This window comes from Populus euphratica, unplaced genomic scaffold (assembly GCF_000495115.2).
Source record: "Populus euphratica unplaced genomic scaffold, PopEup_1.0 scaffold499.1, whole genome shotgun sequence".
Classification (NCBI taxonomy): Eukaryota; Viridiplantae; Streptophyta; class Magnoliopsida; order Malpighiales; family Salicaceae; genus Populus; species Populus euphratica.
In genome coordinates, this window is record NW_011500376.1 from 142,918 (window position 1) to 163,367 (window position 20,450).

Here is a 20,450-nt window from a genome sequence, read left to right on the forward strand (position 1 = left end):
TGAGATCTCTCATATCTCTGTGCACAGTTTTAAGAAAATGTATGTGTTTGGAAAGAGGAATAATTTAGATGGTGGTTTTAGGAGATGCTGTCACAATTTTTTGTTACTGAAGTCAAGAAATATATTTGATGAAACTTTTTTTTTCTCCCTCTCCTCTCATATATTTGCAGCCTTTAATGTTGGTGACCTTTTAGAAGCTTAATGTGCTAAAGACTATTACCAGAAAAATCACATGTAGTTTCTTGAATGATTGAGTTTGTGGTAGAAGCTTAAAAATGGATAATTCTAAAATGTAATGAAGTTTTTCATTGAATTAGAAATTCTTAATATGGAATTTTCTTATCTAGAGTGAAATTTTTAGGGTTTGGAGCTAGGTTTTGTAAAAGTTACTTCCTGAGTGAACAAGGTACCCGTTTACTTGATTGAGCATGTAACAGCCTAGCCCAACCTGCTGTATATTGTTCGCTCTGGGCCTTCCGCCCTCACGGTTTTGTTCCTGGTGATGCGAGCCCATCATTAGACCTGACACCTCAAAACGCGTACAAAAGGTCAGCGACCAGCACTACTAATAAGGCCAGCAACCAACTCCTCACTCGCTGATGTGGGATTTTACAATTCACCCTCTTTAAGGAGCTCGACGACCCCGTCGGCCCCATCAGACAGCCAGTGAGGTCGGCTTTGATACCAAATGTAAAAGCCCGGTCTAACCTGCTGTATGTTGTCCGTTTTGGGCCTTTCGCCCACACGGTTTTGTTCCTAGCAACACGACGCTCCAAAACGCGTACAATAGGAATAAAACCATGAGGGCGGAAGGCCCAAAGCGGACAATATATAGCAGGTTGGGCCGGGCTGTTACAGGGCATATTGTGATTTGAGCTTGTTCCTATTGTCCTATCATTTCGTTTCATCTTTCTCACAAGGCTTTTGCTAGAATGCCAAGTGTAAAATAAAATCCTTAATAATTTTATGTACTCTTGTGATAAAATTTTATCTTACCCATTTCAAAAATAAAACTTGGCTTTGCAAAAAAGGTTAGAATTGTATCAAATCTTTTTCATAGTGCCAAAACAAACAAAATTATGTTATTTTGATTCCTTTCACTTCACTGGATGTGTAGGACACTCAGGACCACCTTCCTTATGTTAATGGATGTGTAGGACACTCAGGACCACCTTTGAAATCTGAAAGCTCCCAATATCCCCAGTTCTCTTCTTAAAGTAACTAGCTGATGCAGACACATCTAGTTTGATTTTCACTAGCACAAGCATGCAGGTTTTTTGGTTTTTTTGAACACCCCTACTTGCACTACAACATACTTGCACTACAACACACTTGGTTTCTTGGCACTGAAATGATACTCTACATTTGTGCTAGCTTGTACACATTAACATCTTTAGAATTGGTTGATTTTTTACGGTAAGAATTAATTTTGAGGTAATGGAATGAAAGATTTTTCACCAAAATGAAGAGGATGCATAACTCCCCTTTTGGTACAAATTCCGGAGTCTACCTTTTCTTTTTGCGTAAAAGCTAGTGCTATTTTTTTCTTTTTTCCCTTTTTTGACAAATGTGGAGTTATTTCTTATTCTCACTATCTTTTCTTTCTTTCTTTTGAAATAATAAGTGGCCACTCTCATTTTTCAAAAACAAACCATTTTCAACAAAAGCCATTTTGAAGGAGACCCTTTTGGACCGGGGTTCTTTCACTGTAATCAATGGAAACTATTTGAAGGTTTTATGCTGCTGAGTTTTTTAAAAATAACCCATCCATTATGGAAGATTTTTTTTTCTCCTTCATTTTGTCACATCAAATCTAGCATTGTTGTAGGACCTGATCTAATGGAGTTCTTTTCTTTTTATGGCTGAGTTCATTTATTTTTTCTTTGTTTTTTCTTAAAGGTGGGAGAGGGGGGTGGCTGGGGGTGTTTGATTTGTTAAATTAACTAGTCTAACAAGTAATCTGAGCACTATTCTCTGAGTTTGTATTTTTGCAAGTCCAAGGCAGTATGTTTTGTATTGTATGCTTTACTTTTTGTACAAATAAAATTCTTACTGTGTGGTTCATTTCTGTAGGAAAACAAAGTCGACAAGTTCGTCTTTGCTCGAAGGTTCCACCTTCAAGCAATAAAAGAAGCTTTTGCGGAGGTAGCCATACTTATTCCCTTGTAATTGGTTCTTTTGTAGTTCGGCGACTTGTTATTAGAAGTTGGGGTTCCTGCAATTCCTCCTTTCAGTGGCTGGGAAGGGGAAGATGATGCATTTAAAATTTTCATGTCATTTTATTCAATATAATATTTTGTTAGGAAGTGGACCTGGCTACAATCTTTCCAATGGGAAGAGCAATTTGATGAAGAAGGCAAAAATGGATTTTCTGAAGAGGTAATATTATTTTGTGCAATTATGTTCATTTGAAACGAATTCATTAGCTTCTCTTCTTTCTGATTTTTACAATAGTTCCCTCACCCACAACCATTGATCTGCATTTTACATGCCCTACAAAATTGTGGTTTGCGCATTAAGGTTTAACGAGACTGCTACAGAAACACCAATTCTAGATCAAAAGAATAACATATTTGAACAGAGTGCTTCATACTTGTGAAAACAAAAGAGACAGCAAATATCTTTGGATCAGGTTAAGTTTAAAATGTCTTGTTGCATCCATTTATTGCTGGATCTTGATATTTAATTTTGAAGTCTTCTGCACGAAATATTGAATTTCTTGCCTAGGCCTTGGATAACTGTGCTCAAGCTTTTGCTATTTTGAGATGAGTTTGTCAGGAAATGATTTCATTTGTCTTCATCCTTGATGACTTTTGAGCAGTCGCGAGGTGCAAAATATTGCCGCCATGAGGAAAAATGCTCTGCAAAGGAATAGCAGGTAATGTTAACTGTGGTGCACATTTCAATATGGCAACCTTGTACTCCCAGCACTCACAGCTACTGCTGCCATGTACAGTTCGTCTTCCATGATGAAGCCACCGGGTAGCTTTCCTGGGAAAAGTTCTGCATCTTCGAATCCAGTGAAGTCCCTGGAGAGGAGATTCTAGAAGCACGATGCAATCCAACTCTATTCTAGCAGCATATTGAATGTATGATTTCCTTGCAATAAGGGCCTTTACTCTTTTTTATTTTGTGGGTAGAAGCAACAAATTGAGATTGAAATGATGTATGTGTCAATAATAAGTAGATGATATCTTTCTTTTTTTCCCATTATTATTATCGCCATTGCTCTAATCTTCTCCATGCCATTTCTCCTTGTAAAGGACCTTTACAATATGCCATTTCCTTGCAATAAGGACCTTTATTACATATCTTTTTAGGAAGATGACAAGATTCAAGTTCCCTTTACTTCCTTTTGTTTTCTTAAAAATAAGAAATAAAAAATCTGAGGTGTGAGAAGACACGAGGGCAAATGCATGGTTTTCAGTCAAAATCTCTGCCCCCTCCGTCAGTAATTGTTTAGCATCATTTTCTTCTCTTCAGTTTCAGACTATCTAAACAAAGAGGAGGGAAATTACAATCTATTTGTTTTTCTTTGTTTGTTTTTTCATTTTGTTTTGGGACTATAATACGAAGCTTTATAACACTCTCCAATCCTAGGATCGTCCCGTCTAACAAGGATTTCCAGACTGGTTCTTGTTCTTGTGTCCTATAATGACTCAATCTCTTGGCACGCGTTAACAATGAGAATATTCTATTATAAGAATATTCTATTTGAAGCTCGATTTTGTTACTCCCAAAATTAGCCTTGATATTGGGCCAGACCTGTCCATGGATATAAAATCAACAGGTGCTTTATTAAATATAAGCGATAATAAATTAAAATGAATATAAGTTATTTGTTATTGATGAAAGTTTATTTGAGTTAGTATCAGGCTGAATTACAAGTTTTCCAACTTGATATTTTTTATTTTCAGTAAAATAAATCATATTAGGGTTATGTTGATTCATAAAAATAAAAGACTTATCGACCTAGTTTTCAAAACTAAGTTTAAACCAAAATATTGTCAACTTGATGTAAACACGAGGAAAACCATGAATATATTTTTCAACTCATTTTAAGATTTAAAAACATATTTAAGCTTGTCTTTAAAATTAGAAGACACATTCACCTAATTATTAGCATCTAATTTTAGTCACGATATGATAAAAACATGTTGACATTATTTTTTATCCAATTCAAAAATAAATATTTGTAAATAGCAACAAGTTAACAACAACGTCAACACACATATAATTTTATACAAAAACCAAACCATAAAGCCTTGGACAAATCTATTATAATCTATACTGTCAACTCATCATAAGGTATTAATTTCAGTCTTAATCCACTTTAAAAACATCTCCATATAGGTATAATAACCCCAGGATTGCCATACATTGGCATGGACCCACCCCAACATTTTTAATTTCATAATCATTCATAATAAGACATCAATCGCATCAATAATAAAGCATTAAAATTTATTCAATCCTAAAAATATAATCATAACATACATCAATAATAAAAACAAAAAAAAATCATTAAAAAAATTAGGGTTTGAAATCAACCTTCTAAAATAGCTAGAGTGGATCAGAAAGAACTAGAATAGTGAAGGAAGTGAAAGTGTGTGCAAGCTACGCACGAGTAGACTACTAATGTTATTAATATATTATTTCTCACATTAATAAGTTTAGAAGGTACATGAGTCACTCTACTAAGTGTATGACTTCTTGGTCTTCCTTCCTATATGGGTGGTTTCATCCACCACTACTTATAAAGAGAAATTAGGCCATCCAAAGCTTCATGTTTTTTTCCTTGGTTTTTCTCTTTATTTATTTTTCTTCCTCTCTCTCTTCATTATTAGCTATTGTTGTTACTATTGTATGTTACTTTTAGTGGTATAATTATATAAGGGTTGATTGATATGGAGAGAGTTTATAGTGTGGCAGTTCATAATGGTTGTGGCATGATGGAGAAATGTGTGGAAAGATGGTGAAAAACAAATGGAGAAGTTGTTACATTGGGCTTCAATCAAATCTCATTGTGGCTGTGAAGAGGAGTTGGTCTGCTAGCTATGAGTGGTGGAACTTGGTGTGAGAGAACAACAATTGAAAGGAGTGAGGATAGATGGAGCTAGTTATGCAAGTTTTTTCTATGATTTTATCCTTTTTTCTTTTCTTTTTTTCACAGATTTTTCTTTCTAAACAAAATTTTCTCTTTCAATTCTCTCTATTTTTCTTTAAATTCCTCTCTTTATAATTTTTCATCTTAAAATATTTTTTGCACATCTTAATAATGGCTAGGGTTTGTGTTTTTGCACCCCTCCCCCATTTTTTCCCTACCATTCACACTCTTTTATACTACCATAGTTAAGAATATTCTTATTCTCTATTCATTATTCTTTTTTATCCCTTCATTTTATTTTTTTGTCCATTTTTTACTAGATTATCATTCCACTCATTTTTTTCTATTTTTTCTTTGATTCTCTTTTCTTTGCATGGATTTTTTTTCTATTTTTTCATTTTTTTAATTTTAAAAATTCATTAATATGAAAATTATAAGTGGAAAAGTCAAAAACTAAAAAATTACTTGAAATTGGCTGAATTGAGTTTAGAATACATTTTTTTGGAAATTATTATATTCTCTTACATTTAAAAAACAATGTTTTAAAAAACAAATGATGATAGCTTACCCCTTTTTACAACACTTACAATACAAAAGTCTTCAAAAAGTATTTTTTTTTAAACTTTGTTTAATAAGCTTGTAAAAAAAAATAACAAACATTGAAAAATTTAAAAAGTAGTTAAATTGGGAGGTGACTAGCTTTAAGAATTATAATTTAAAACAATCACCTAGAACTCAAATTCTCAAAAGCGATGCTTTGGATTTAAGTTTGCAAAAGACATCTAAGACATAAAAAGGAAGATTTGTGAGAGCTTTTTGAGGCTTGAAATTGCAAAAAGATTTTCAAGAGTTCCCAAAGACTCATAAGCAAAACAAAATTATAAAAACCCTTTTAGGCTTAAAATCAAGAAAGAAATCATTTTGGACTTATTTTTGTTTTCTTTTTAATTTTAGAAAATTATCATTTTCTAAAGTGATGAACTCAAAGTTATTTTCAACATGTCATTTTATAAAGTAACAAACTTGAAATGCTTTTCAAAATAATCATTTTATATAATGACAACTCAAAGTGCTTTTCAACCTGTGAGTTTTCTAAGTGAAAAATTTAAATGCTTTTCAAAATAGTTATTTTATAAAATGACAAACTCGAAGTGATTTTCAACTTATCATTTTATAGAGTAATGAATTTGATAGAGTGATGAAATCGAAGTGATTTTTTAAATAATTATTTTATAGAATGACAAACTTGAAATACTTTCAATCTGTTATTTTATAGAATGATAAACTTAACGTGATTTTACGAGAATCTTTTGAGACGCAATGTAGAAGTTTCATATTGGCAGGGTTCAGCTCAACTTTGTAAGAATCCTTTAAAAATAAAACATAAAGAAATATTTATGCTAAATAATAAGAACCCTTTGAATTTTATAAGGATAATACTTGTATAAATGGAAGTTATTAAAATTCTCTAAAACACAAGCATAAAAAAAATATAAGAGTCTTTTAAGACTACAAAATAATAAGAGATTTATAAGAGTCCTCTTAGACTCATTCACATAAGAAATTGTTGGTCTTTTGATACTAAAAATATTTACAAGAACCCTTTACAAATAAATCATAGATAAGAAGAAAATTAAAAGAATCTTACTAGACTTAAAATAAATAAATAAAAAACCTTGTTGGGTTTAAATTCATCAAAATCTTGCTAAATTCAAATATATAAAAGCCTTAAAGGGCTTAAAAAAAAACAATTACAAAGGCCTTGTTAGGTTCAAAATAAAAGAGAATTTTATTGGGTTTAAATTTATTAAAATCTTACTAGATTTGAATTTTCTAGAGCTTTACTGAGCTAAAAAAATAATAATTATATAAATAAAATATCGACTTGAATGCGTTTTGGGTATAAATTTGTTTGGGTAAAACATCTACCTAGATGTTTATGATGTTATGATTACGGTAACAATCTCATCTTTAAATACAATTTCTATATAATTTTTGTTTTAATAATATTAAAAACAAGGTGATTGTTTTTTGTATTGTGACATTACGTTGTTAATTTAATGGTAAACCAAATTAATTCAATCTAATAATTTGATTGACCAATTTCTCCAATAATTTTTAAATTTCTCTTACCGTTTAATAAATCGTTCAATCAGTTTAATCGACTAATTAAGATAGTAATAATTTTAAATGATCATGTCATCAAGTAACTAACCGGAAGAATTACTAATCGATCACATATCCTTTTAATTCACATTACCATAATCAATAATATAATATAATGAAAATGAATTATTTGAATTATATTTAACTATCATCCATCATCATGTAATTATAAGAAACATAATTATTAAAGGAGATGCATTTAATAACTATAATATTCCTAAAACTTCCAACTTAATCAAATAAAGGTAAGATTATGCTAAATTTTAATAACTTCCATTTATACAAGTATTTTTCCTATAAAATCAAAATATAGTAATTATATTATAAAAAGTTCTCTAAATAATTTTGATTTTGATCAAAAGTTCAAAACATGCCATTCCATTCTAAAGTGCACTTTTGAGATATTTTTATTGACCTGTGATGTGAAAAAAAAATGATTATCCTAAAATTTCATCTATTAATAGCATAAATAAATTCTCTAATTTGACATTATGGCTAAAAAAGGGTTTTTTTTGGCACTTTTCAAATTGTTTCAATTCAAAAGATTTTACCTTCATAATTTTGTATACTTTCATTTTGGTCTTTTATTTTTTTATAATTTTTGTTTTGATCTAAATTTTTATTTTATCTATTTTACAATCTTTATATTTGACATAGGAGAGCGAGATTTATTGAGAAAATAACAAAAGAGAAAAGAAGTTGTTGGTTAATCAATTTTTAGAGATGAAATATATCATTTTTGGTATTAAGAGGTTTATTTGATGAAAGAATTTTATTTTATTTAATTTTTCCTTTTTATTTTGAAAGAAAAAATAGATTGAAATTGACAAATAACTTTTGTTTTGACTTTGTATTTTAGGATTAATTTATGGATGTTTTGAATTGATTTTTTTTATAAATTATTTATTAGGTTTTTTTTTATGAGTTCAAGAAAACCCAAATTAATTTTCTAATCATTGCTATAGTAGTATGAAACTAGGCTTTTATACTACATGACACCCACCATTATATATAGAAAAAAAGAAAAGAAAACACAAGGCATGCAAGCCGGCATGATGACCTTTTCTTTTTATGGGTTAGACACATTTTTTTTTTTTTATTTACGTGGGGTGTCCGGGCCAGCTTACGCGTACCACGACTAATTTTCATGGTCCACTGAATACCCTACAAACCCAGTAGGCATGTAAGGCACCGCGGTGGTGACAGACGTGCACGCCAAAGCTCGAACCCAGGTGCAGTGGAAGGAGACAAGCCCCTTCTACCACTAGGCCAAGCACTGGAATTTGTGATAGTTGATCTCTTATTTTCTTTAAATTTTTTTATTTAATTTTAATAAAATATTTTTTGTTTTATTTTTATTTTAAATATTATTTTTTTTCTTTTAAATATTTATTTTTGGTTTTATATAATTAAATAAAATATAAATTATAAAAATTTATTAAACTTAAATTTTATTACTCAAGTTATGAATTTAAATTAACTATAAACTAAAAGAATGTAAACATCTTAAAATGTCTTCTTCCTTTTTTTTAATGGTTTATTAGGTATTGAAATATTTTAATTGAAATTCATAAATAAATAAATTAAAAATATATTTGGGATATTATAAACTAAAGTATACTTAATTTTTTTACTAAAGAAAGATAACGTCACAGCTAATGATTCCATTCATGTACCACTAAGATTCTAAACCACGTCTTAGCCGCTTCGCTTCTCGTCGCACACCTCTATGATGCTCAGTTGACTGAATAATTGAGGCATTTGAGGCATCCAACGGTGACACGAAAGCGCAGGTAATGCCAGCTGGCGAAGTGGCGTTTGACATCCCTAGAGACGTGAAACGACAGCTAGATAACCCGGGTGGATTAAAAACACGGTCGTCTCAAAAACAAAATAAAAAGGTTTTGAGAAATTAAAACGATGCCGGCTTGATATATTTTTTTTCCCGTCACATGAGGTTTTGAACGGCATAAGCAGTCGTGTATGAATATGCCAAGTTGAAATGGTTATTTTAAAATATTTTTTAATATCTAAGGCCAAATCAAGCTAATAATAATAAAAAGAACTATGATGCCATATCATTTAGTTTGAAATCAAGCTAATAATAATAAAAAGAACTATAATGTCATATCATTTAGTTTTAATTGAGTTTTTATTTTTAATTTTTTAAATAAATAATTAAATAAAAAATTAAATAGCACAACAAGATAAAACACGATTCTTTCTAAATCTATTTTTTATTTTTTATTAATATCTTATTTTAGTATTTATCTAGCATATGATTGTCAATTAATTTTATTAAATGCACAAGTGAAAATTTCAATTAACATTTTAAGATTTTTATAGTGTAAAAGATAAACTCCAACAATTATTTTAATAAGTTCGTCTTCATCTTTGAAGTTTTTTTTACCCAATTCTTATATTACTGCTTCATCGACATCATTGACAGCTTCGTAAAATTTAGGATATTCCTTAGAATATGCTCATTTATATTTGAAATGAGCCGTACAAAATAAGAAACAGATAAACAACGTAGGAGTATAAAAACATTTGATAAAAAAACAAGTCCTATTAATCATTCTTTCACCGCATTTAGAATTAATTATTTTATAAGTGAAAAATGAATTAAATTTTAATAAAAACATAAAATTAATAATATCATCATTTCCTTATTAAAAAGTAAATAAAAAAGATATATCCTAGTTTTCTCACCCATTTTCTTATCAAAGAAGATGAAGGGCTTGGAAAATCTTGAAAAACTCCTTAGTTCGGTGTGAACGAGAGGTAATGAACTTCATTTTCTTGTTCCTTTGAAGTTTTAATTTGATTTGAGTTTTTTTATTGGGATGGGTAAGCCATGATGTTGGGGGGTTTTGATGGAATGTGATGGTAAAATAGGTTTTGTTACTAAGACCTGTTTATTAAAAAAAAAAGTTTTTAGAAAATTATTTTTTAATTTTTTTGTATTTGTTTATTATTAGAAAAATTAATTAATAAAAAATATTTTCTAGTTAAATAAAAATTTGGCTTGATTTTTATATATTTTTTTTAATTTTGAGTTAAAAATACTTTTTAGAAATTGTGAAAATTTAAAAATATCATATTATTTGTTGATTATCTCAAATTTGGTCCTCAAACTTTTGATTGCTATATATTTTGTTTTGATTTTTTTTTAATTTTATCTCTTAAAATTTGATTTTTATATTAATTTTGGTCTTTATTTTTATGATTGTTATTTGCTTTTATCTTATTATTTTTTAATTGAAATTCTTTATCTAACAAATTTGGTTCTCATTCTTTTGATTGTTACTTATTTTATTTGAAAAAATTTATGAAATTATAATTATTATTATTTTAATTTCATCATCTTTCAATTTTTTTATCTATTAGATTTGATCTCTATTAATTTGATTGTTATTTATTTTATTTGAGATAATTTATGAAATTATATTTTTTTCAATTTTATTTTCATTCAACTTTTTAATTTGTAAGATTTGTTCCTCATTATTTTACTAAAATTAAAAAAAATATATGTTATATTTCAGATCATTTTCCATGGCATAACAAACATTGAAAAATATTTTTCAATTTATTTTTCATGACACCACTTAACATCGAAAAATAATTTATTTTTTTTTAAAAATATTTTCTAGTAAATAAACGGGACCTAAATTAGTTATGAAATATGTTATTTAAGCATGTTTTATGATTTTATTAAGTATAAATCATAAGAATAATTGAAGGAAAACCATAAATTGGTTGTTTTAGTGATTAGGCCAAGGGTGAAAATGGGAAGAGCTTGGATGAAAATGAAAAAAATAAGGTGTTTTGAGTCACAACAAAGGTCTAAAATGTTGATTTGACTTGAAAAAAACAAGAAACTAAAGGGGAAAAAAAGAAAAGAAAAGGAATACATGAATGGAGCATTAAGCTATTCAGCCAGATGGGAAGAATTTGGGTTTGGAATTGTGTTGATGGGTTAATGTGTTTCAATGCATGACTTAGTTCTACATGACGAAAGAACTCGTAAGAGATGAATTTACGATGAAGATTGAAAAAGAATTCTATGAACTCTATTTCCTTCAAGTTCAGCCAAAGGGTGTTAAGAAGGGAAAGTGGATAGAACATGTGACTTTGTATGATAAATTCTTTTAACCATGTTATTTGGCCTATGTTTGAATGGAATTGAAAAACTATTGGGAGGAAATTTTGTTAAACTTGAGTAAATGTGTGGCGAATTCATGTCAGGTTATTGATAAACATGTTCTAAGCATTTATACCATGCAGGCAATTGATTTGGAATCTAAAAATATAATTCTGGTTAATTATAGGAGATAAGGATCAAGAATTGTGTAGGAATTTAAGAAGGATTCAAGAAAAAGGTAGCCATAATAGGATTGATTGTGGCATGACGTGCACACATAAATGAAGAACACTATGATTATAGTGTAACCTATCTTGGAAGGGATGAATGAATGAATGATGATGCATGCTTTCTAGACATATATGTGTTTTATTCAATGTAAACTAACGCAAAGTTTTGTTTAAAGGTTTATGGAGAATGTGTGGGATATGGAACTGGGATGTGAGTCCCTGAGCTAAATGAATGAAGTGGTGATGACTTGTAATCTTGTTGCTAAAGGGGAGGCTTCGGAAATAAGAACTAGACCCAAAATAGGAGGAGCTGGAATCTACAGAGTAGCAAGTTGGTGCTCTACGTCTAATCATTATTATTTTTTTTCCAGTATTCATGAGCATCCCATCCATTTGTAAAGATTAATTTCTTAAAACTCTAAAATTAATAACCATAACTGATAATTTTTAAAAAATAAATATAGATTTGACTAGTTAAGCTATCCTTTTAGAGGAGTTACTAATTGGATCTATTTATGTTTTGTTATCCGTTTAGAGTTACTAATTGGATCTATTTATGTTTTGAATTGATTTATTTAAATTTATTTTAATTACTTGTAAAAAAAAAAGGGGTAATGTAGTGAATCACACGAGTGGAAACAATCACCGAGGTATGATATAAGTAGCCACATAAATGAGGATTATCGATATCAGGATAGTAAATTGGTCACATGAATAAGTACTATTAATATCATAAAATATAGTTAGTTTCAATAAAAAAGACACAGTCGGTCGCATGAGCAGGGAATATTAATGACAAGAACCTCGTATGGGTTCCAAGAATGATGGATTAAAATCTGAGAAAGACAAAATAAAACTGAAAAGGAGGACCTCGAGGCTCGAAGGGAAAACATGTTTTTTGCCGGGATTAAGACAAGGAAAGGAGGAGTACCATTGACTTGGATGAACATGATGTGAAATTGTCGTGTGTTCTATGATTTTCTTTTAACTTGACATGTAAGCATATATTATAAAGATTTCTCAAAAAGTGTATATTGTATTTCAAGTTCATCTTTTCCAGTATTTCTCTAGGCTAGGCTAGGAATAAGACTTCACGATGGAAGTGGAGGTCTGTTCTTAGGGAAACTTTGCCGATTTTTTTATTGAGTCTGGAAATTAATTGAGGGATATTGCATGAATTAATTACGTGATTGAGATTCCACAGTAAGGCCATCAGAATAAAACAGAAATACTTCCATACTTAGTGTATATTAAAGACCAATTTGAATATAAGATAGGGATGGAAATTTAAGGTCGTTACACATATGGTTATGTTGGCGGCTGAAATGTTGTTTGAGATTTAATTCAATTTCTTATATTCTTTTCTTCTTTTTTTGCATACATTTTGTTTATGGAGATGGATGTGTGATGATGAAGAATGTGGTAGCAACAAGGATTTTTTTATAATTTAAATGAATTTTATTTATTTATTTCACTTAATTTCACAATTTCTTGTTGTTTTATAATCTTTTCAATTAAAGAGACAAGATAAAAATGGTGGGAGTTTTATTAATTATATTTATTTTTTTCTAGTTTTTATATATTATTTTGAAGTTTTTTTTAAAAAAATATCTACTTTTCATCTTTCTGTAACTTTTTTCAAATATAAAAATATATATTACAGAGTTAGCCACTATATATATATATATATATATATATATATATCTATATATATATATATATATTATTAATCAACGTAGAAAGTTTTGACAATTATTGTGAGTATCGTTTTTCAAGTAATGATCTTATTAATCAATGTAGAAAGTTTTGACAATTATTGTGAGTATTTGAGAATGCAAATAACTTTTACTTTTGGCTATATTTGAAAAATATATTTTATTTAGAAAAAATATTATATTGATCTTTTTTTCATACCTTTCAATTATTTTTAATGTATCGATATTAAAAATAAATAAAATTATTTTATTATATTTTTAAATAATAAATATTTTTTAAAAATAAATTACACCACAGTAACAAATACACATGATCTCATAGGATTTAAGAGAATTAGTTGAATAGAATACCATAAGATTTTTTTACAAGGGCAAACATGCCATCAACTCATTTATATTGGTTAAATACATAAATAATTTACACATAATCTTTCAATTATTTTTAATGTATCATATTAAAAATAAATAAAATTATTTTATTATATTTTTAAATAATAAATATTTTTTAAAAATAAATTACACCACAGTAACAAATACACATGATCTCATAGGATTTAAGAGAATTAGTTGAATAGAATACCATAAGATTTTTTTACAAGGGCAAACATGCCATCAACTCATTTATATTGGTTAAATACATAAATAATTTACACATAATCTTTCAATTATTTTTAATGTATCATATTAAAAATAAATAAAATTATTTTATTATATTTTTAAATAATAAATATTTTTTAAAAATAAATTACACCACAGTAACAAATACACATGATCTCATAGGATTTAAGAGAATTAGTTGAATAGAATACCATAAGATTTTTTTACAAGGGCAAACATGCCATCAACTCATTTATATTGGTTAAATACATAAATAATTTACACATAATCTTTCAATTATTTTTAATGTATCATATTAAAAATAAATAAAATTATTTTATTATATTTTTAAATAATAAATATTTTTTAAAAATAAATTACACCACAGTAACAAATACACATGATCTCATAGGATTTAAGAGAATTAGTTGAATAGAATACCATAAGATTTTTTTACAAGGGCAAACATGCCATCAACTCATTTATATTGGTTAAATACATAAATAATTTACACATAATCTTTCAATTATTTTTAATGTATCATATTAAAAATAAATAAAATTATTTTATTATATTTTTAAATAATAAATATTTTTTAAAAATAAATTACACCACAGTAACAAATACACATGATCTCATAGGATTTAAGAGAATTAGTTGAATAGAATACCATAAGATTTTTTTACAAGGGCAAACATGCCATCAACTCATTTATATTGGTTAAATACATAAATAATTTACACATAATCTTTCAATTATTTTTAATGTATCATATTAAAAATAAATAAAATTATTTTATTATATTTTTAAATAATAAATATTTTTTAAAAATAAATTACACCACAGTAACAAATACACATGATCTCATATCCTTGCATCACAATTGAATTTTTTATATTGTGTTGGGTGATAACAAAAACAATTCAATATTTTTCAAATCTTCAATAATTTTTAGATAAGTGAAAAAATTATCAACAAGTAATAAACTTTTCAACCATCAATTTTTCTATTAAGTTATATTTTTAAAACACCATAGTTTAGTATAATGAACCATGAAAGAATTTTCTTGGAACCTTTATCATTACAGCAAATAGCAATTACAAGTCTTTTTATGTCTAGTTTCTTGCATTCAAGGTACTTTGTTGTAAAAGTATGATCTTGTCATGGCGTATAAAATGGTTCTATTTTATAAATATTGAAACATCTTTCATGAAAAAATATTATAGTTTCTTGCATTCAAGTTACTTTGTTATAAAAATACGATTTAGTTATAGTTTATAAAATGATTCTATTTTATAAATGTTGAGATATCTTTTATAAAAAATCGATCTAATTTCTCTTTCATGAACTACAAATTACTATACATGAGCTTTATATCAATTGATTTGCTTTCTTTAAAATGATGATGTTTCTTGATATGATATTTTGATTTGAAGTGTTTAAGCCAATCTAAAAAAAAAATATTAACATATTTATAAATTATATCTTTTCAAAAACTCATTTACCTTCTTTGTAAGTAGTTCTCTAACTATATTTATACATTCTTGGTATTAAACAAATGATATTATTTTTTTCAACATTGGCTTATAGATACTCTAATAACCCTTTCATCATATTTGATATGTTTGGCTCATTTATAAATTAAATTTTTCTAACACTTATTTTTTTAATTGTTTTTGAGTAAAAGTTGGATTTTTATTTGTACTCACACTGTTTTTTTATATATTTCATGTATCATTGTTGATTTATTTACACTTTTAAGATGAGAAGCTATTGTATTTAGTTTTACCAAATATAGTATATTCTTTTTATAAATGTTTTTGCTTGAGTAATTACTGGATTTAATGTTTTTGAGGTATATTAAATGTAATTTTAGTTAGCTACAAAAATGGATAGATACATGACTTTTATTTTATAAGAATAATTACATTCGCCAACTTGTTTTGGTTAAACAGATATATAGAATAATGATAATTGGTATTTCAATAATTAGGTCATTTTTATTTAATCGTGATATACATGCACTAAGTACAATGTCTCAAAAAAAATAAAAATAAAGAATACCTTAATCAATTAGTATTTTTATTAATTAATGTGTAAATTTATAAATTATTAACTTATCTATTAAATAATATCTCTGTTTATTAATAAATATTCATGGTCCTCGGATATTAATTTGTGGAGATTTAACTATATATAAAGTTTCTAGGATTGTCCACTCCAAACTCTATGATTCAGGTAGGTACACAAAAATAGTTAAGATGTGACTAATTCCTCCATTATTATAAAAATTGAAATAATTACAAGAGTAGTTTTGTTATGATTGTATAATTTATTAAGTTCATAAAGAGAGTTCTATTAAGTCTTGAACTACATAGTAAATACTAGATTTATTTATTACCTTCATGGTCGGGCAAAAAACTTTTATGACATAAAAAAATATCAAGGCAAAAAAAATCTAAGTCTCGAGTTATTAGTTAAATTGATAATTTAAATAATATAAAAAAATATAACAATAATAAATAAACCAACTAAAAAAATAAAAATGAAAAAAAATTATAAAGAACTAGACATGAACAAATTCAAATTATCAAATAATTCAATTTTATAGGGAGAAATTGTTAAAAAAAAAGCAATTAAAAAAATAAAAAAACCCTATTAAATTGGGTGAACTCAAAAACTATATGGCCATGCCATAAGATAGAGATAATCTTATAAATAAAAAAGTAGTAGAAAAGGTTTGAATGATGAGATTGAAATAAATTATTAAAAAAATAAACTTGCAATAACCTTTAAAACAAGTGATTTTGATCATGAATTTATGACTAACCTAATAAAAGACAAACCATAAAAAAATAACACAAAAAAATTCCAAAAAATAATTATATATAAAAAAAATCAGCTAAAAAAACAAACAAACTCAGATGAACCTTCTAAACCTAATCTAATTTCTAAAACTTCTAACCCATGAAATTTTGAATCCGTATTCAATCAAAAAGCTTAATTCACTTCCAATTTAATTTTGAAAGTTGAAATTGTGGAAAAAATATTAATAAAAAAAACTTGTAAAAAAACAACAAAAAGAATGGGGATAAGATTTGATAGAAAAAAACCCAAGAAAGATGACATTAAAAAAATTAAAAATGATTCCAAATAAAAAAATAGCAATTAATAGAATAATGATCAAATTTGAAAGATTAAAAAAATCATAGGAGGTAAGATTAAAAAAAATTGTAATTTGATTGATTATTTATAGATTAAAATTATTTATAGATTAAAAAAATAATGGGGTGAAATTACAAAATATTTGTAATGTTATAACTTGTTCTAAAAAAAATAGTAATCAATACAAAAGAGACAATAAATGAAGGAAAAAGTAATTGAGGGGGTTAGTCTAAAATTTTGTAGGGGTGATGCAAAATTTGAGGAGAGGGAAAAGAAAAATAAAAAAAATAAATTAAATAGTCACCAACATTAAACTAAAGGCACTTCTAGTACATGCATCATATTATATTATTATGTAAAGGGCATCGAAATCTTTCAAATACTGTTCTAGAAAGTTGTATTCAGTAACTAAACGACCCCACATGCCACCTAAACAATGCAAAAGGCTATTAAGGTTTTTTTAAAAATAATATTTAATATTTATTAATTATAATAATACTCCTAAACAACCTTTAATTTTATAATAAAACCAAAGTAATATGATAAAAAAACCCTTATGAAAGAGTTATAATTTTTTTAAGGTCATGAAAGGACTAAAGCACCCATAAATGAAAGGCATTATATTTTTTTAATTCTAAGGCTAAGGTAATAATTTTATTGTGACAAAAAAAATAATCTAACTCCATGCAATATGCTAAACAATTGTGTCATCTTGAAAAAAACTTTGTCCTGAATGCCTAGTTCAATGTTTTTTTTTTCAAGGATAAATTTATAATTAAACTATTATAACTAATAATATTCATAGTTTTTTTACAAGATAAAATATTAAGGAGAAATAGTTTTCTTTTTAATAATATCTGTTCTTGTTATATAATAATCTAATAAACTAAAATTACTAAGACAAAAATGAGAAATTTTATAATGCACAAAAAATAACTAGTGATATTTTATTAATTACTTCATAGACTCACTTTTAAAAATAGATATAACTAGGAAAGAGAAATTTTAGGTGAAGATATTCTTATAACTTTTAATGAGTCATGAGTTTTATTTTCTTTTCTCTTTAATGGGAACTTCATGATCACGAGGTCATGTAACCTATAATAAGATTGACAATAAATTTCATAAAACCAAAACAGGTTTGATAAAAAAGTACAATAGAATTATAACATGTCCTAAGGCAACAACAATATAAGGAAGATACCATGAAGCTGGTTAATTTTTGATAAGTCAATTTAGTTTGCTACAAAACAAAAAAATATGAGAACTCTCTCATACAAATTGAATAAATTTTGGCAGTAGTAGTATTATCAAGTTTTAATATTTTGTCCTTACAAAGAGTATTTATATTCTCGAAAATAAAAACTCTAATGCTAGTGGGTCAAACATGCATCTAATTTAAATAAAGGCTAAACTAATTAAAATAAGGTTTAAAAATAATAAAAGTAAATAATAAAACAATAGTCTAAAATTATTTTTCACCCTTTTCTATATGTAATAGTGAAAAATATCTAAGATAAATAATTATTAAAAAATCCTTGTTGAACAAAAGTCTGATGCCTTATAAAATAAGAATTATTTTTTGACTTTTTAATTATTCTTGATTGATATGAAACCCTTGTAAAACAAGTAATATAAAGGTTACTGTATAAGTTCTCAATAGCATTAAGGACTCATTATTCCCAATAAAATTAAGAACTCTTCGTAATGAATTGAATCTATAACTCCTAAGAAAATAATGTCTTTTATATTTTCGTACCTTGTTGATAGATTTTAGGTCTAATTTTAAATACGTTATTCTCTCTCTTGTCTATATGCATCAATGAACCTATTATATATCATTAAAAAAAATAAAGATATCTAGTTTCCAACCCAATTAAAATAACATTCATACTTCTCTTGTAGCTTTATTTATGTCCTAAAAAGTAGAAAAATATCTAGACAGACATATTTAAACTTTATTAACTCAAGTCTCTAGACTTAGCCCATTAAACTCCTATTGCATCTAATTTGTTTTAGATTTTATAATAGACTCAATAAATACTCCTAATGGATTCTTTTATGTTGTAGCTAGGATCATATCATTTTTTGAGTTAGTTTTTTTTCTTTAAGGTGGAGTTAAGAAGTACCTAATATGGTGCCACTAATTACTTTTTAAGCACCATAAAAGTTCTTTTTTGACTCAAACTTGCTTTATTAAAAAATAATCGTTACACAACCTGTGATATCTCACATAAAAAACGAGCGTTCAAAGTCAGGGTCTTATTAGTAATGCTAGTTACGAATATGTTGTTTGCATTTTGAGATGTCAGGTTCAGAAATGAACTCGCGTCAACAAAAACAAAATCATAAGGATAGTAAAGCCGGAAATAAATAATAAATACCATATTAGGCCTGTCTGTTATACAATAGCTAGTTATGCCAACTTATTCTTTGTTATTACTAATATTATATGTAAATTAAATTTAATTATACTATTTAGTTTGAAAGAAATTTAAATTTAAATTTTCATATATTTGCCATGAAAGTTGATTTTTTTTTTTTAATCTTTCTCCTATGGTCCTTGAGCTTTTACTTTTTGGCAAATTCTATCTCAAAGTTAATTTCTCTCATCAATTAAAACAAAATCAACTATAAAACTTGAGGTGCAAATTACATTATAATTTTTTTAATAACCACGGTAACGTAGCAAACAAATGATGTGATTTCTTTCCTTTTCTCATTTTTAGTTTCATTTCATTTATTTTTTTATTTATATATGGAGAACAGTGATGTGGTTTTTCCTTTAAAGAATAAAATATTTTGGGTTTTTTTTTTATTTTAAAAAAACCTCACAATAGGGGAAAAATGACCTAAAATAGCACAATTGAAAACTTAATTCTCGAAATAGCATAGCTAGACGGGTCGTGTAGGTTGTAAATGCATGACCCACCCAGACACGTAGGTACAACTCACTCAACCCCAAAATCACAATAATACGAGCAGTTTTGTAAAATTTCAATTCTCCACCTAAAATCCCAACAAACCCAGCAGGTCATGCTCAACACAATTCACCATATATCACATATAACCTGCAATTTAATATTAGTTCAAGTCAATTCATAATTACACAAACTCAGTTCATAATCTAAAAGAGCTCAATTAATTTATTATATTAATATAATAAATTCTCATGACATCCAAGTAGTTACATCTATCAAATTATCTCGTGGACAGGCCTAGACCATCAAAACCATGAACATGAATCATGCATGAAGTGGTTGCAAGAGCATTTTGTAGCCCCCCAGTTGATGCACTAAATGTGGTTGTTTTTTATGCACCATGAT

General features: G+C 27.1%; 1 protein-coding gene and 1 long non-coding RNA gene across 2 annotated transcripts in view; one reads left to right on the forward strand and one right to left on the reverse strand.

Annotated features, from left to right (window-relative positions):
• LOC105114189 (uncharacterized) overlaps positions 1-671 on the reverse strand; it is a 9,617-nt gene extending 8,946 nt beyond the window's left edge. Inside the window, exon 1 of the long non-coding RNA XR_840079.1 lies at positions 44-671. This is a non-coding gene — a long non-coding RNA (uncharacterized LOC105114189). The remainder of the gene's footprint in view (positions 1-43) is intronic.
• Positions 672-1,331: 660 nt separating this feature from the next.
• LOC105114188 (uncharacterized) lies at positions 1,332-3,234 on the forward strand. Its single transcript, XM_011010663.1, has 5 exons — positions 1,332-1,490; positions 2,074-2,145; positions 2,304-2,379; positions 2,822-2,878; positions 2,957-3,234. The coding sequence occupies exons 1-5, from the start codon at positions 1,463-1,465 to the stop codon at positions 3,045-3,047; spliced, it is 324 nt and encodes a 107-aa protein (XP_011008965.1). The 5' UTR covers positions 1,332-1,462; the 3' UTR covers positions 3,048-3,234.
• Positions 3,235-20,450: the final 17,216 nt, after the last annotated feature.

Excerpts from the sequence above, each read along its gene's own strand:
- LOC105114188 (XM_011010663.1), top strand. The coding sequence starts at position 1,463 with ATGAAGAGGATGCATAACTCCCCTTTTG. Across the intron at positions 1,491-2,073 it reads GATGCATAACTCCCCTTTTG|GAAAACAAAGTCGACAAGTT; the intron begins GTACAAATTCCG and ends TCATTTCTGTAG. Across the intron at positions 2,380-2,821 it reads AAAATGGATTTTCTGAAGAG|TCGCGAGGTGCAAAATATTG; the intron begins GTAATATTATTT and ends ACTTTTGAGCAG.